This window comes from Calypte anna, chromosome 4 (genome assembly GCF_003957555.1).
Source record: "Calypte anna isolate BGI_N300 chromosome 4, bCalAnn1_v1.p, whole genome shotgun sequence".
In the NCBI taxonomy this organism is placed as follows: Eukaryota; Metazoa; Chordata; class Aves; order Apodiformes; family Trochilidae; genus Calypte; species Calypte anna.
In genome coordinates, this window is record NC_044247.1 from 6,660,049 (window position 1) to 6,678,517 (window position 18,469).

Sequence of the window (18,469 nt, forward strand, 5' to 3'; positions counted from 1 at the left end):
TAAACCTACAACAATGGAAGCCTCTTGAGAAATCAGGTGCGTGACTTCAGATTTGCATGTTTTTCCTTATAAACCTCAAGTTATAGATCATAAAAACAAACAAACAAACAAACCAACCAGTCCTACAGATTTGTGTCCTTAAAAGTGCTCATCAAAGACATCAATTCCAGGAGACTGGAAAACTGACAATATTTTACTGGATTTCCCTTCCCTAATCTCCTCCTGCCCCCCAGCCAGAATCCTTTTCCTAGATCTGAACAGATGAACTTTTTAGAGAAACAACACACTGAGTTCAGACATCAACTCAGAGCAAAATAGAATCTCATGAAATCCAGGTTCTAGAAAGATTGCTAGAAGTAAAACAAGGAATAAAAGTAGAGAGTTTGGCACTTGAATGAAAAACAGCTCCTGTAAAAGAGGAGAGCTAAATATAGAACTCTGCAACACCAAGTTAAGTCACCAGTGCCTTTCAAAGGTACGTGATGAAATCTTTGGAGATATATTACAGAACTCAGACAGTGAGCTGACCTGAAGCCAACTACTCCTCTCACCACATCCATCCCACGATGAGTGAATTTCAATTTTACCTGTAAGTAAGTGTCTGGCCAAGGACTTACAAAGAAAAATGTTGGCAAGCATCCATCTCAACAACATTTTGTTGTAAAAAAGTTGACTTCAAAAGCTGGCAATAAAACTCCTAAATAAACTTCCAACTCCAAAAACTAATAAACAACGCCACAAACCTGGCAGGAGTGTTGTTTGCTTTCTGGTTTTTGGTTTTTGTTGTTGTTGTTGTTGTTGTTGTTTTTATTATGCCCTTTTGAGACTTTTTAGAAGGCACCTTTTCAATTTTGTTGAGGCAGTAGAAATTCTGCTATAGGAGAGATTATATCAAGAACAAATTGTTATAGTGTTACCCTGTGATTTTCCTCAGTTAGTCTCCTGGATGAATAGTTATGCATGTGTTTTCATTTCCTTGTGCAAATTAAAGAATCTGCCTATAAGTACAGCAGATCAGATAAAAATTGTCAGCATTCTACAGAACTCAATGTATTTCATTAAATATACATAAGTTGAGTATATGGACAATTACTTGTGTGGCCATACTAAAGATGATATTACTCAAAACAAAGTTGCAGCTGAGTAATTAATCTGTTTTCTTTCTGACATCTCTGTCTTCTCTGGGTCATTTCTCTCACATTTCCATCCAGAAGGGGCTTTTAACTCCTCCCCACTGCAGTAGCTTTCTAATTTTGCTGGAGCTCAGAGACCCCTCTTTTATTCAATTTTGGATCTCACCTGCAGACAATAAATTCTCCCACATGCACCCTGCTCACCTCTCCATACCACCAGCTTCTTAACCAGCCTCCCAGCAGACTTCTCCCACTGGAGTCATCTCCTATTTTAACTTCTCCTCAGTACTGTGATGCCCTTTGGTTCAAAAACTTCCCTCTCCTCCTTGCTGTTTTTTATACCCACTCTACTACCACTCTTTGCCACCCTGCTTAAACCCATCTTTCATCTTGATGATCTTGATGACAGTTATTTGCAACTCACTTTCAGATTTATGGGAATGGGCAAGAGAAGTCTTGTTCAGCAAATAAGAAGTAAATTTCTCTTCAAAAGTGCCTTCAGCAGACATGTCCTATCAACTCATCTGGGTTCCCAGGCATCCCAGTGGTACCAGCCTGCAAAATAAGTATTTGATGCTGTTCTGTCCTGAAGATGTTCTCCTGGGTTCTGTATTTTAAAGAAATACTTACACCCAAAACAGACATCCTTAGGAAGGCTGTATCTTAACATGCCAAACAAGCAGCCAAAAGAAACTGCCTTCCTCTAAAACAATCTACTAATGTTGGTTACAAGGTCATCCCTCTTAAAGAGGAGGGGTCCCTGTTAATTCAGGAACCTTCTATGATCAATGTTAATCAATATGTCTTGAAGGCAACAGGGGCAGCAACCTAACACACAAGTGATTTAAAACAATATCCTTGTCTGTCATCCAGGGGGAAGTATCAAGGGGCAGAAGAATTTTTAAGCAGAGCACCCATCTGAATTTTAGAATTTCCACTTGAGTAGCAATTGCATAACATGAAGAATATTTTCTTCAACACCAGCAGGAAAGCTGATTTTGACTCAGAGCTTCAGTTGGTTTTGAAATAACTAGCACTGTATTTTTTTCATACATCCAGAAACATATCATCCTGACTGTACATTTCACTGCACATACTATTAAATGCACTGTATGAAATTCTTTTCAGTTAAAAGACTCATTTCCTAAACATTCTCCTTTGTTATTAGTATAAAGACCATCAAAATTTCTCACCATTTTTACATTTATCTAATTTAACACCCAAGCAATTTAATTTGGCAACTGAAATTTTGCTCACTACTGTTTCACAGTGTATTTAATCCAAATTTATCATAAAAAGGCCAGTTACAGGAACTCTATTGGGTTAATGCTGAAAGGATGTTCCTTTCTAATAGTGAGCTGCATGAAGCTTTAATGTTTTCTACTAAAAATATTTGAGAGACAGGAGCAACATTTGATATCATCTTTGCTGCTTGTCTGAAATAGACAATGATTATACCCACCAGAGGTAAGAGCAACCTGAGGGAAAATCTCAGTCTTCAACTACTAATTCAAACAAGCTGGAGTTGCAGAGAACCAGAGGATGCACCAATTAAGCAAAGGTGCACAACTGAAATTAACTCTTCATTTTTAACAGCCTTTGCATTTAGCATCACCTGTTGCAGAATTTATTTTTTTTTAATTGATATATCTGCAATAGATGCTGAAGTACCAGCTTGCTGCATGAAGTAGTTCTGATGATTCTGAATTATAAATGCTTTTTTCACCTTTTATAGCAAAGCTCTTTATTTCATCCTCCAAGGCTGTGAGGCTCCAAGGCTACCTAAGCCTTTCACTGTCTCATGAAGGTTGCAAGGAACACAGCTTAGGAATGAAATGTGCCTCTTCCACAAGATCCAAGGAAAGAGACCCTGAGACAGATGTATTGTAACAAGAGGGAAAACCAAGCATAAGGAGGAAGGTTAAGCTGTTATTCAGAACATATTTGTTAAACAATTCAGTTTACCAAGAAGGGTTGGGCTACTTCATTTGTCTTCTATACAGGGCTCCAGCAAAACCATCAAGATGCTCAGATATTTGGGTACCATTACACTCACTGACCACCCTACACACCACTGCTTTTGTGACTTCCCTTTCCCAAGGGGCACAAAAAATTAAAAAATTAAAAAATTAAAACTAAAATTTGGCTTGATGAGGGCACAAATCTCAAGAGTGGCCACTTGATTTTTGTTCTATTGTGAGGGCTTAATTTGATAGTGTAGAATAGCCAGAACTAACACAGCTGCACCAGTAACCTTTCTAGAAAGGACTGTTGTGTAATGTGGAAATGTCAAGCATGAAAGACAGCTGCTACCTGAAGACACCTTGTGCAGCAAGTTGTATATAGCCTTCCTTTTTTTTTTTTGTCCTTGCTGAATCAATGTGCAAGAATTATTTAGTGCACCTGAAAACTATGGCAGGCAGCTTTAGATCAGGAGTGTGCAAGATGCTTGAGAAAGGATTTCTTCATGTTTCCAAAATGCACCATAATTTCTCCTTTATAGCAGGAATTCAAAGAACATTGTGTCACTTTAAGAGCATGTACAGCCATGTCCTGGGTACATCTCTGCAGGTCAGAACCTTGGCAGGTTTCTTATATCCTTTGTAACCAAACTTTTTTGTAATCTGTCTTCCAAAAAAAACCCACACTGTCTCAGTGTTTTCAAACACAAGGTAGAGAGAAACAAACACACAGACTGGGATCAATATTCAGCAATCACATGTTCAGTCTTTTTGAACACCACTGCTTGATTGTATTCCTTTCTGTCTTGGAGAACAAGAGCTGTCTTAAAAGATGTGCAAATATTTTGTACTGTCCTACAAATGCTGGGGGTTTTTTAAGCGTATAAACAAAAGCAAAGACTTTGTACACAGCAAGAAAACTCTGTAGACAGATACCAGAGGGCAAAAAATTTTGTAAAAAACATCCTGAGCACTGACTTTTCCCAAACACCACTGAAAAAGCATTCAATATTTTTATGTAAGCATTCCAGAAGACTCTGGAACTTGCAGTCTTCGGACCTCTGTTGTACCCACTGAAGCCTTGTAAAACTTTTTCAGTTTCTTTAGCTTTACAGGTCAGAACACTTTAAAGACAACAAAAAAACAGAGAGGAAAGAACTACTGGCAAAAGTTAACTGCTTATGCAATCATAAAAGAACATTAACTCACACTGCTGCTTAATGGTCTCACCACATATTTGAAATAAAATGCACTGTTGTGTAAATCCTTTAGACCTGTTCTGAAAGCATCCACAGCTCTGACAGAGCAGTATCCTGACCCAGGAGAAGCAGGAAAGAAAAACTCTGAGAAGACCAGGCATGAAGACCAGACTGAGCTCAAAGTAAGACTGAGTTCCTTTTCTTTTCCAGATAATCCCAGAGGCAGGGAGGCTGCTGGGTTTCCTGATGAATCTGACCATTAATTTATCTTCACTTTTGTGCACTTGGAGGCATCAGGAGCTGAAATCCCAGACTGCTGATGGAATGAAGAGCAGAAACCCCTCAGTTAGGTAAGGGCTGACTTAACCATGGAACTGGAAACATGCTGAGATATGATAGAGCTTCTATCTCTATCTTCCCAATCTCTAGGCTTCCCAACAGCATGACATGAGGCTGCATTGGGCTGCACAGATGTGGGGCAGTAGCTGGGGGATCTCTGCACTATGCTCTGCTGCACCATGTAGAGATGCCTAAATGCTTTTGTAAGTCATTGTCTTGGGAAAGGAAACAACTTTCCAGTGATAGCTTGAAAGTTTAACGTCCCCTTGTTTCCAGAATTGTCCTAACCTAGAACAGGATGAAAAATCTGGCCTGGTCTCAAAGCAAAGGCCAATTTTTAAGTACTACAGACATTATCACTAAAAGAGGTTCATGCAATAATCATGATGGGCCATGTAGTGGAATAAGGTACAAAGAAGAACCTTCATTATTAATAAAGAACTACATCAGCTTATTTAAAATAAGGCCAGATTGAAGAGCAAAGTCTGACGCTTTTTCAGGAGAGCCATAGAATGAAAGTAGCAAGACAAAGGCCTTCCTCCATACAAGGAGCACTCTTTGAAGCTCTCAAAAAGTCCTTTAAAGGAGAGATAAGAAAAGAACATCAGTGTGATTCATTTGGTTTAAATGTCCTACTTCAGATATGCTAAAGTGCCAGATACTGTCTCCATAATGAATATTTATTCTGAAATGAGAGCAAAATAGCAAAAGGCATAGATAAAAGATTTGCCTTGAAGAGTACATGGGTAAGGTAGGAGATAAGAGCTCTCTTAAGGCTGTCATGACCTGTTCAGCAAAAAGACCAGCTCCAGCTTGACTAGTAAAATCCCCTGTCTTGAAAGAAAAGCACTAAAACTGCTCCTGATGTCATTATTGAAACTTCTCCAATGCTAGAGAGTGAAAATCTTACTAACAATGACACAATCCCTGAACCTTTGAATTTCTCCACCAGGAAAACTAAGTTCAACAGACCACCTCATTTCCAGTTCTGTCCAGTTCCTCCAGCTCCATTATGCTCAAGTTTTAAATCTCACAGACTAAGGGGCACACACTGTTTCCTGGACTGAGAGGTGTGGGCATACACAGTGGGAAGGACTTTCCAGCTGTAACCCTTATTTCAGTTCACATTCAGTTGACAGCAAGAGCCACAGGCTTTTGAAAAAGTCCATTATCCAGGTAGGTAGGAATAACCTGGCAGGTGTATTAGTTAAATGAATTAGCAAAGCAAATCAATAGGATGCAGGAATCATGGCTGTGTACAACACACTGATCTCCAAACCGCTCAGGAGCTTAGTAAAGCCCTAAGGAAAGCTCTCACACTGTCTCCTGGGAGGTAGAAGGTGAATTCAGGAACAAAAGAGATTTGCAAGCTATTTGTAATGCTTCATTTAACAACTTTACTTCATAACCTCAAATGCTTTCCTCAATATACACTTTTTAATCACCTCAGTCCCTGCTGATAGAATGCTTTATCAACAAATTAGATGCTTCCTTTTACTTGATGAAAAGTAAATAAAATGCAGAAAGTGAAAGAAGTATTAGAGGGTAACATTTTAGGGTAAAGCTTACATGTGAACCTAGTAATCTGCAGACCCACAACCAAAGAGAAAAGTCAAAATCTCCTAAGTTTAAATGTAGGGATAAGTGTTGAATTCCCAACTCCGTGATGTTTCTGCATGATAATTGTCATACTCCAGAATCTTCCAAAGATAATAATTTAGTGCCTAGTATTCAGCTGATTCAGCAGGCAGCTGTTATTGTTACTAATGCTGATGAGATGCCCAAATAGTTTAGAGAATCAAGTTCTTCACTTCTCCCTTTATAATGGGAAACATCAGATTTCCCTACTGCACAGCAAAGCAATAAGGACAAGCATGTTCAATCATGGATGGCTGTGGCAATAAGGACCATATAAACTCCAAAGGGAAGTAAGAAAAGAAGAAATCAAAGTCTATTACAGTGTTCTGATCTCATCTGCAGACAAGTAAACACTGAGCAAATCTTGGATTTTGGTGGAATTACTCTGGATTTGCCCTGTCTGAGCCTGAACCTGTGCCAGGCCCAGGCTGTGTTCAGGTTAGCTCATTAAATACATCCCAACCCCTTTGGCTCTGCTGGGAGCACTCACGTGTTTAAAATTAATCATGTGCTTAAAGGCTTTGGAGGATCAGGGCAAGAGGGCTCAGCCACTTACAGGACTGAGCTATTCTGCTTTATGTACTAAGCATCAGAAGCAGAGTGCAGTTGTCACCACTGCCTCCTGATGCCCCGGAATAGAAGGTCATCATTTAATCACTCAAATCAAAGTAGTTTTTTCTTTTTGGGGGAAAAAAAGCCATCATATCAGTGGCAGCTTCAGACCTATGGCTTTTGTGGTCTGTGTCACTCCTTTTAGATTATCCTTCACTACAGATGTGGTCCCATAGCTGCAGCAGCTCCATGTGTATCCAGGAAGATAGGACTTAGAGCATCTTTTAATTCTGTACTAGACAAGGCTCAGGCACTGCTCATTGCTTCTTCTTGCCAGTGCCAAGTCTCAGAAGCAAGGCAGGGTCGAAACTTCACATTCTCCACAGGAGGACCCAGAAGTGCAGACAAAAGCAGAGTCAAGAACAAGGTGTTGCTGAGAGAAAGGGTGATGATGTGAGCACTGATGCCCGCAGGGCTCAAAACAAGGCAATGGCAGATTGTCTACCTTCTGTCTGCCCTCCCTGGGATGAACTGCTCCAGCTGCAGTAAGAAAGAGTTAAATATCCCTGTTGGCAAGTGCCTTCGCAAATGGAATAACAGGTCTTCACTTCTTACCTCCACTGAAAGCAGAAAACATAATGAAAAATACCATGGCAGATTAGGAAAAGTGATTAATTTAGTACCAAGGGACCACAACCCTAAGAGAGTTTTTTAATAGGATCATATACTAAGCAGAAGCCCTTGTTCAATAAAGCAGCGTGTTCCTTTCAGGCAGCTCTTGGTCCAAATTAAACGTGAGGTTGAATGCACCCCCAGCCCACGTGCAGAACCCCCTCACTGGTGTCTCACAGCCAGATGTGCTGGGGCAGCTCAGACATGGCAGGCACAGGTAAAGGCACCTACGTTTCACATGGCTCATCTCTATTATTCCCTTCTGGAATACAAAGTCTTTTTCAGTTGTGAAGAATATAAAACATTTAAAATCCTCTCTGAATTCTCCAAGATTTCAAACACAGGTTCTCCTCCCCCTTCTTTCTTTTCTCACCTCTCAAATGCAAAGCTGCACATGTATTCATGTATTAACATAATTAAATGGGGGAGCTGGGCTCATAGGATTGATCTGGTCTAGAAGAGAAGTGTATAATTAGACTGCCAAGGAACAGTACTATCAGTGGTGACACAACACTTGGAGCACCAAAGGGACACTGAGTATAATAAAATAAAAGCTCTGAATTTCTGCTGGTGACAGAACCACATGTACACACGGAGTAGGGGGAAGAGCCATCCTCCCACATAATGTCCTTGGATGTCCTACCTTTTCCTTGTTCTCAGGACTGGCTCTGCCAGTCATGCCATTGCTAGGGATGAAGCTAGCAAACCATTGTCAAGGGCAACCACAAAGCTGCTTGTTTCACATTTGCATCCTTAACATTTTCTATCTAATCAGATTTCCTGTTGGTTGAGGAAAGCTGCTTTCCTCATTACCAGCTGCTATCCCAGATTTCCCTCTCCCCATCCTCAAAACATATTTGGCCACGCTTGCCTGCTTTTCAGTGTAAAAAGGTTATGTATGCCTGGAGGGAGACTAAATGTTACCCAAAAAAAAAAAACAACAAACCAAAACCAACCCAAAAAGCAAGCAAAGAAAGAAGGAAAAAAACCCCACGCAGAAACAGAACTGTGGGCAAGAGGCCAGGATTCTTGGTTATGTGACTGTAATAAACCAATGAGTGGTTTTAAAAAAAACATTTTAAAAAACATTTCACTCCTTATATTCCCTCTGCTAGATGTAGTAATACAAACCCAATCAGTTTTCTGGGAGCAGACTTCCCTGTAGGTAACCATGTTTATACAGATAGCAGCAGCTTATGTTTAAACTATTTAAGAGAACAAATTGCTGCAAAATGCACTTGAGAAGGCCCTTTTCTTACTTGCTGTGTTTCCCTGGCTTGAGGGAAGCTACAAAACCACTCTGTATTTTGCTTGTAAACAATGCCCAATGCCCACAGGACTTAGTATCCAGGTAAGGATGTCAGGCCTGCTTGTTTTAGTGCATCTGAGAAATCCATGACATTGTGAACTGTAGATTGACTTTGACAAACCAAAGCTGGAATGATGCAGAAAAAAAGAAGCAGTTAATCTTTTGACTCAATTCAAAGTTTTCCAGTGTCAGGAAAGGCAGTGGCCTTATCTGGACTGCAGTACAGACTGACAGACAGCACCTTGCTGACTCTGGACCCAAATAGAAATTTCCACATTTTGGGAAGATAATACTCTTTTGATTTCCTTTTGTTTTCCTCCTTTCTTTCACATCTGCCACTTAAAGAAAACCAATCAATTGTCACACAAAGACCTATGTGTCCTCCAGGTTGATATTAACTGTACCAGCCCTGGATGTGTTCTGCTAAGATGTATTTGTGGTGTATGAGTGCTGTGAAAAAATTATTGTATTACAAGCAGGCAGGCAGGGTATCAGGAAAAGAACAAGAAATCAAGACAGGTTAATTTGGGAAACATATCTAATTTTCTCATTTCTTCTCTTGTTTTTAGAAAAGGCCCTGAGATAGAATAAATTGTGGGTCACTTGGTTCAGATGCCACAGTTAGTTGCTATTTAAGTCTTTCAGCAAATAGTAGAAAATTCTCCAAAAGACCTTACAAAAAGCCAGGAAACCCTTTTACATGGTAACATTATACTTGCCCAGGGGATTCAAATCCTGAAGTGCCAAATGAGATGCCCTAAGCATTAACCCTGTATGAAAGTGGTTAAAAAGTGGAGAGAAGCAAATCATCATCTAAATGAAATATTTAGAGAAAGGGTTGGCAAGTTAGAAACCAGCAGGATTTAACATGTGTTCCCATGTCATTACTCAGCAGATAAAAGGGGACATTCTTCTACTCTGCAGAGGCTTTCAGGTCTGCAATTTTCCATAAAACTTCCATTATGGTATTTTACTTGGTGAGGTTTTCTAATAGCTCCTTAGTTGTCACACTTTCCAGTTCTTTCAAAAATGTGTAAATTACACCACAGTAAGAAGTTTAAACATTTCTTTTCATTCATCCTCATAGCATGATTGAGCTGTTAACTGCTGGCTTCACACTAGAAGGTAACCAGGTAGGGTTTGTTTGAGCCACTCCATTCATTCCAATGGACTGTTTCAGTGTTTGCACTGACACAACAGCTCAGAAAATTTCATACCCTTAATTTTTCAAGCTTCATGCCACCAAACCACTGCAGATGACACACATCAGTCTTTCAGAAGGTCTAAAGCCATTGCCAGGCAAATAACAGATTTTGAAGAAAAAGACCAATGAAGCTCAGGCAATTTAGGCTGCAAAAGAGGTTGAAAGGACTGCTAAACATGGAGTTTCCCTCTCATGCAAGAGGACATCTTTCAAAGAAACATGCATAGAAATCACAGAACAATAAAAATTGATGCTCCTATGAATTCCCATCATCTCAGAGAGTTGTAGAGTAAGTCAGTGTGGCCATAGCTTCTTGTGCCCTGTCTAGTAATACAAAATTCCTGGAGGAGGGATAAAAAAGTAAACGGGAAGAGACATTAATTCCTGTATAGTGCAAGTAAAAGATTAAAAGCTTTCTGCTTAAAACTAAACATTTTCAGTAAGGATGGTAAACAATACCACATGTCATGGAGGAAGGAGTAACACAGCTGTTGTTGGAGTGAGAGAATATGTTGATTTATGGAGAATCTAAGAAGAGCAACTGTTGTCTTCCAGGCAACAACACGGCAGAACTGATGCTCCCCAGGTCTTCACTTAAAGCCTGCACCTTTCAAGCTTCTCCTGGCACATCCTGAATTCCTCAACATTGAACAAAACCATGCCCACAGGAGACTCACTCTCTGGAGATAAAAAACCCAGCACAACTCTGCTTCCTATGTTTCTCTTCAGTTTACACACTAATGGTGTGAAATGTTCTTGATTTATTCACTGAAAACAATCAGACCTAGCTAAGAGCTGGTCCCCAACAGGAATCCAGCTCCCAGCAAAAGTTTCACTGAAATGACCAACAGCTTCCAGTGCAGTTCCACATGAGCACAAAGAAAAAGCAAAGTAAAAAATATGAGTCGATGATGCCAAGTCCAGGGCTCCCCTCTTTACGGCTCACATAGAACCCTTCATTTCACCAAGTATCATGTACCAACAATCCTGAGCACCTCTAGGATATCCCTAGAGGAGCCTGACATGAACAGTTCCAGGCTCATAATTTACTCATGAACAATACAAAACCTGAAAGATGATAGGAAACTCACTGATCCAGAAGAGTGCTATGAGATTCACCTTTTCCGTGATGTTTATTGAGTTCAGAATTAAAAAAAAATAAATAATAAAATCTTCTAACAAGAGTTCCCCAGAACTGAGAGGAGAATCAGGCTGTGTTTTCAAAACCCAATTTTAATATTAAAGTTATATCATCACTGAAACAAAGAACCTCTCTCCATACTTCACACAGTACTTGTATCAGACTTAATATTTCTGGTGGGATGAGAAAGAAATGCTATTTTACTAAAATGCTTTTTATATTAAAGACACAGATCTCCCAGAAGTGGTGCAAAGAACATTCATGCAAAATTTAGGGTATGTACCAGGAGAAAGCAATTGACTGAAATATTTTGGGCTAAGAGTGACAGCTTACCAACAGATAACCAGCATAACACAGAGAAGAATACAAGTGATTTGTGACAAAGGGCTCCAACCTGCTCACTTCGGTGCCCCTGCAGACTCAATTGTGGCAGAATCCAGCCCTGAATATTTCATCTTAAAATACATCTACCAGCAGTAGCATTATTTGTCTTGGCAGACACGGGAGCTTATGCAAAAAGTAGAAGGCTTACCACGTGGAATATGAGGCAGTAATGCAAAACACATATTGAACAAGAAAAGAAAATATTAAAAAATATAATTCAAATAGTTTAATCTTACGCACACTAGACGAGCAAGTTAAAGATATAGATACCTCATTAGTGATTTCTTATTTGTACACACAGCATTAGACAAGACCATACCTTTGTTTTATCTGAAAAGGAAAACAATCTACTAATTTTTTTTTCTGTTCTGCATGCATTTCATTTTCCAAAATGCAACCAGGCGTGCATTACATACAGACTTCATCCTGCTTCCCCCAAGTACAGCTGCCACGAGCATTCTCTAGCGCTATGCAGAAGCCTTATGGAGTGAAAGGTGTTGGGGACAAGCCGAATCTGAGCCTAAGTGCCATATTTTCAGCAGAGTGCAGCTTCAAAAATGTTACTGGAAGGAACCAGCTAGGAATCGATGCCGTTTAAATAGCAAGCAACTTTTGGCAGCCAAAAAAAGGGCAGTGTGTAATGATGAGAGCCGAAACAAACTTTATTTAAGGAAAAAGCAGCATCATTTTACTTCTTGTCTAGAAGGATACCGTACATGGCTTATACATCATAGTGTCCCGTGAGAGCTGAATCAGACACTAACAGGCAAGCAAAGGGGGACATGGAGTGCATCACGCTTCCTGCATCAGTTGCACTACACTGACACAGCCTGGAAAACACACAGCACACTCTAGGGACGTACATGGAAAACTAAAAAAAAAATAAAAAATAGAAACAAACAGAACATGGATCCATAGTGCCACAAACCTTCCGGCTCTGTGTTCTCTTTGAGGTGCACTTGCTTCAGTGGGCAGCAGAAGATTTCGTGACACTTAGCACGAAAAGGGGACTCTTTTTTCTTTAATTCCGCAGATTGGATCGAATCTTGCCGTAACATAATGTACTCCTGTGTGCCAGGGGGAGCGTCATCCATAACTGTGGTCACCACATAACAAAATGAACTCAAGTTAGAGCTTGAGGAAAGCAATCCAGAGAATTAAATCAACTACATAATGTCAAGGGTTGGGGAAAGAAAGGAAGGGAAGAAATGCTTACAGGAAGGAGAATAAAATTTTAAGCGTAAAGTATCTTTGTCACGGGTGGTAGAAGGGTGGGGGGGAAATAGTTACTTTTATAAACAACACTTCTCATACACATCAACACTATAGTGTTTCATGCAGCTTTAATAAATAGTAGAAAAACACCCTGCTCCAAATAGCAAAGTTCACTCCTATGTCTGTTGCTTAATTCTCCTATAGCACCTGTATCTATTCTGCATGCAGATTAAGGAGGAAAAAAAGCAATCAAAGCATGCTTTTATTGCCTAGCCATAGGCAATCTCTACGTTAACATCAGGGAGTAATCATTCCACATATGCAGGTAATGCAACATCAGTATATCTATTCCCCAAAGAAGAACATGCCTTTATCAGGAAATGTAATTACACACAGTTCCTTAGAGCAAGCATGATAATCGAATGACTTCTGACTCGATCATCATTTTGAATGGATAGAAGAGTAGATGTACAAAGAGAAAGCACATTAATCCTTGTGATGGTTTTCTTGTAAAACAGAAAGTAATTTTTTAAAGTTGATCTTATAAATCAATACTGTCATTAATTATATAAATGATATGCAGTCTGAACTCTTTTCTGAATGGGGTCAGACTATTAACGGTAAAAAGATAAAATATATGGCACACAGAAAGCTCCAGCTACCTCCAACTATTACATTACCAGAAAGAATTTAAACACTTTTTCAGTATCTAAAAAACAAAGCCTTAACAATGGATATAGTGAGATTGTTCAGCTTACAGCTTTAAGGCACAGATCATCTCTCAAGAACAAAAATAAAAAGCTTTTTCAAAAGACAGTCTCTAAGCACTGCTAGGTTCTTATCATGTGATGCAGAGATCTAAAACCACAGTCAAAATCAAGTTGAGATTCTCTAACTTTAAACAAAAACAACAACAAAAAAGTAATTATTAAAAAAATAAGCAAAGGTTAGAAAAATAAAATTCCAACAATCAGAAAAGCAACAATTGATAGGCTAGTCTAAAACTGCAGATGCATTAGCACTGTGTGAATTTATACGTGTCTAGAACTCTTTGCCATTCATTTAATTTTAAAGTTTTTCTAAATATTTGGCAATGCAGAATAATTTTTAAAACCTGTTAGATTTAAACACAGAACCCCTCAAACAAATATGATCCTCTTGATTTTTTCTTTTCTATTGAGAATGGCACTAGCAAGAGCCACAGTTGGGTGATAAGTGATTTAACTTGATAGTCTTTCTTTTCACAGTGGGCAGTCACCTTCTTTCAAGACCTCATTAATCCATAGGAGAGAATATGCATCTTGGCTGTTGTTGCTGCTTCATTAGACTACAGAGTGCCACTATCATACATTAATAATCCACATAAAGTGTCATTAAAAGGGATGTATGAGCTAACAGGAAAGCACAAGTGGTTCAGAAAAGAGCAGCACAAGGTCTGGGTTGCCATAGAATTGGTCCCTTAAAAAAATGGTTTTGTTTTGGCTTGTTTGGAGGATACATACGTGTTCAGGAAATGTTCTGATAGCCCTGAGACTGAGGGGCAACTGCTGGGAATAACTACTAAGAGCCAAAGACCAACAAGCCCTGATGGGTCATTCCTCCCAAAAGCCACCAGACCAAAGCTGCTGTTGCAGGCATCTGTGTAAAGCCACCAGTGATGTGTGTGTAGGGCCACTGACACGCGTGGTGTGGGAGCCCTGTGGCACATCCCTCTGACATTCCCAGGGATGGTGACTTTACAAGTCACCTACACATTCCTATCATCCTTCACACACAAGTCAACCTAAATATGAATAATCCACAAAGAGGTCCACACCTTCAACAAGTGAAACACATGCTGAAATCAACAAAAGAACATCAGGTTACTAGAATCTAGGCCAGCAGATGTAAATGAGCCTTGGTTTTGAGGACCACTGTATGCCTGGAGCAAACTCTTGGAAGCACAGCTCTAATAAAACCTTGATGCTGGAATGATGTATGGATAACTTAATTGATGTCAGTGTTTTGAAGGGAACAGCTAAAACCTTTTCTTAACTTGATAAATGGCCGCAAGTCAGGCTGAGAATTTATTACTAATCTAGGAACACTCCCTGACCCCCATGCCTCATTTTCCCTGCTATAGTGACAGCCAGACACCCTCATGGAGCCACTGAAATCACAGCTATAGGACCTCATTATGGGTCCCAAGAAACAATCCACAGGGAAGTTCCAATATAGCATAAAAAGCTTAAAAAACTTGATGATGTTTAGACCTAAACTGAGGGGCCCAGAACTGGACACAGTACTCAAGGTGTGGCCTCACCAGGGCTGAGTACAGGGGCATCTTCCATCTTCCCTTGAGTGAAACAGGGACAAGACTTCATACATCATATACACACATAATTAATATACCAGTAAAGAACTTGAAAGATGGCAAATAAATATTTAGCTGCTTAAAATAAAATAAAATCTTTTTTTCTTCCCCCCACCCTCCTCTCATAAGTTGATGTAGAACGAAAATGCATCAATGGAGTATAGAGAAGAGGAATTTGCTTAGATGTAGTAACTACTATGTTTCTAACATCAAAACGTTCACCTTGCTAAATATCACGCTGCAGCATATTCCTTAGTTAAAAAAAACACCATAATAATTACAATAATAAAAACTTACTGTCAAAAAGCCAGTAGGAAAAAAAATTCCTTCTTCCTATAAGCCTTTCTGAGAGAGAAAAGTGATCTTTAAGATGACTGCCGGCACCAGGATGTTTTTCAAGATAAATGCAAACATGTTTACTTTATATAAACTCACCAGCTAAACACTCTGCTGGTTTGTGCCTATCTTTTATGTCCAACTGCATTTCAGTCCCATCTAAAACTGCCAGAAAGCATAACATCAACCTTGTCCATAGGCCCTGGTTTGAGTTCCAACTGACTGATCTTTGATACAATGCAGAGTTTAATAAAGCTGTAAGGAAGCATCTTTTGCCCCTTTGGTTTTAAAAGGAAAGGCTTCAGCTCTGCTAGCTAAAAGGCTGTAGCAACCACAGGGTAAATATGTTTTAATGTCCAGGCAAAAGAAATCACTATGTTTCTCTTAGACTGCTGCTCTTGTATGTATGACTCAATTTAACAGAAATTTTTTATACTTCCATGGATCCATTCCCTTCTTGAATGACCTTTTAGATCATTACCTGACACATGCATTTCCTTCCTCCTCCTTCAGTTCCCTTACTTTTCTTAGTCTGGTTAGTTTTGCATGCTGTGAGCCCCAGGATACTCATACCTGCAATAAATTAGATTTTCTGGCATTTTGGAAGAACTAAAGTCATAGCTCTACAGCAAAGAGCATCAGAGTGCCTCTTATATCAGGCATCCACAAAGTGAAGAAAATTCCCCTTTTGTGGCACGAGGGAGCAAGTTATAAAAAAAGAAAAAAAACACTAAACCAAAACAAAACACCCAGCATTCTCCTAATATTACTTCTCTTTGAAAAATAAGAGCAAAATAAGAGCAGCAGGACATGGCTCACTGCTGCTGCCTGCTAGGCTGAGTTGTGAAACAAAGCAGCAATGCTCCCTGAGCACCTCCTTCATCCTCTGCCTCCTCCATCCACAAAAAGGAAAGGTCACAAGTGAAATTACTCATGCCCCTGAGGCTGTTTAGTATTACTTAGGAATTTTTTTTTCCTTTTAGATAAAACATTAGGTTGAAGAGTTGCTTTCACCTCCTTACAGAAACAAATTTTTAAAAATCTCTCCAAAGTAACTTGCTTCAACTGATGCCTGCAGGACAGCAAAGGGGTATGAAAGTGAGGCATTTTCCTGTAATAGCATTTTCCCAGTTGAAGCAGCTGATGAAAAGCTCTCAGGTATACATGCAATAAAAAAATTATTCCCTTTGCTTCCTTTCCTTACTGCTTTGTTTTCTTCCTAATTTATTCCAGCTGAAGGCATGATTTTTGTTAGCCACCTGAACAACATAATGAACTAAGGGCACAAAAATACTTACAAGCTAATTAAAAAATAAAATAAAATTCTATTCTAGGGTTGTGATACACTCAAATCCTCCCAATGGCAACACAGTCTATCCATGCTATTACCCTATCTAGGTCTGCCAAAATCCCAATAACGTATTCTTGCCAACAGCCCCAGCCTCTCTGTGTCACCCAGAAACCTTTCAGTTTGCATCTGTTTGCTCACAATTTTGAAGTCTGATTGATTCTGACTTGTTTGCACAGTGAATATGAATATTGCAGGACACACAAGCAGCCATATTCACAACAACTCATTTCTGGAGTCCTTCCTTTTGCCCCCCACTCCTTCCTCCCCAGTACATCATCCAAACCAGCCACCAAGCTAAAAACACACAAACTCATTCAAAGTTAGAAAACAAAACCAACAAAAATACCTTGTGGAAGATGCAACCTTTACCTTGAGTTTATTTTGATGATATTTGAAACTTCCAGCTCTGCTCAAAAGGAAAACTCTTGTTACATCTGGAGGCTGCTGCTGGATGGGGTCTGTGATGGATGCCAGCCTGCCAGCAACACGGCAGCACGACTCACTCACTCCTCTTATTGGGAGCAGTGCCTGGTCTTTTGTTCTCCAACCAATACTATAAATTTCCTCTATAGCAACTATTTATCTGTGCTTATTTTGGAACTGATATTAAAAGGACAAATTTATGACATGCATGAATAGAGCATAAATTCTGAGATTGGCAATAGCCTTCGCTACGAGCTCAGATACTGACAGTCTTCTGAAAGCAAGTTCCTTGTTTAACAGAGGGCTTTTACTACTTCAACTAATGATTTTTCAAACTGATGATCTAAGTCAGATCAGCAGATAATTTATGCTGTTTATTATGAGTTGAGACCCTTGCAATACAACAGTACAATACAACAGAGCTCTAAGAGCTCTTTTCTGTGCCTGTTGGGAGAGGGAGGATAAACTCTTATTTACGGCATAAACAGCTCAGGGATATTTCAAATTCACACTGAAGTCCAAGTAACAATTTGTAGGGTAAAGCCAACAACCCAGCTCCGGCACTGGTTGCCATCTAAGGCAGGGATTTCAAAACACCTGCATAGGCAGGAGCAGCCTGGACATCAGCACTTCCCCAGCCCCTGCGGAAGGATCCTCATCCCATAACAAATATCAGTTTTCTTCATTGCATTTTTGTTACCCCAGCAGCAACTGCAGCCAACCACGCCACCTTGAATCTCATCCAAACTGCTCCAGACTGCTGCAGTCAGAGCAGAGGCTGCAGCACAGGCAGCTCAAAAGATTTCTGCCAAATCCTAATCCTGCTTGGGGGGTCTCATTCCTAGATGGAAATGAAGCATTGGACAGAAACCCTCTCAGCCAAAGGCTGTCGGAGGAGCTGGGAGTTCCCCCTACCCTCAGAGCTTGGTCAAACACATGCAGAGCAGAACATCCAACCTGGCTCATCAAATGTGACACCTTTGCCCCCCAAGAAAGCAAGAACAAGTTCCATTTAAACTGTTCCAGTCATCCACAGGTGGATTTCTTCTCTCCAAGACAGCTTTCCTCCCTGCTTTAGATGAATCGTCTGTAGTTATTGCACAGTTCATTCCTATACTCTCAATAAAATCCTTATTAGGGAACCAGGAACAAAGTGAGCAAAAATGATGCAGTTAAAACCTGCTTCAGGCAAACCATTTCTTTCTGAATTAATTCCTCAGGTCTGCACAACTCTGCCTTCATCCCCATATCAAACGATT

General features: G+C 39.8%; 1 protein-coding gene across 3 annotated transcripts in view; it reads right to left on the reverse strand.

Annotated features, from left to right (window-relative positions):
• Positions 1 to 18,469, reverse strand: part of FGF13 (fibroblast growth factor 13) — a 240,827-nt gene that overhangs the window by 99,824 nt on the left and 122,534 nt on the right. For 2 of the 3 annotated variants that reach the window (XM_030449020.1, XM_030449022.1), the window contains exon 2: positions 12,461 to 12,628. In XM_030449020.1, coding sequence (XP_030304880.1) covers positions 12,461 to 12,628 — 168 coding nt within the window. Of the gene's footprint in view, positions 1 to 12,460; positions 12,629 to 14,679; positions 14,685 to 18,469 lie in introns of those variants that run through there. The other variant, XM_030449021.1, reaches the window with a different exon arrangement.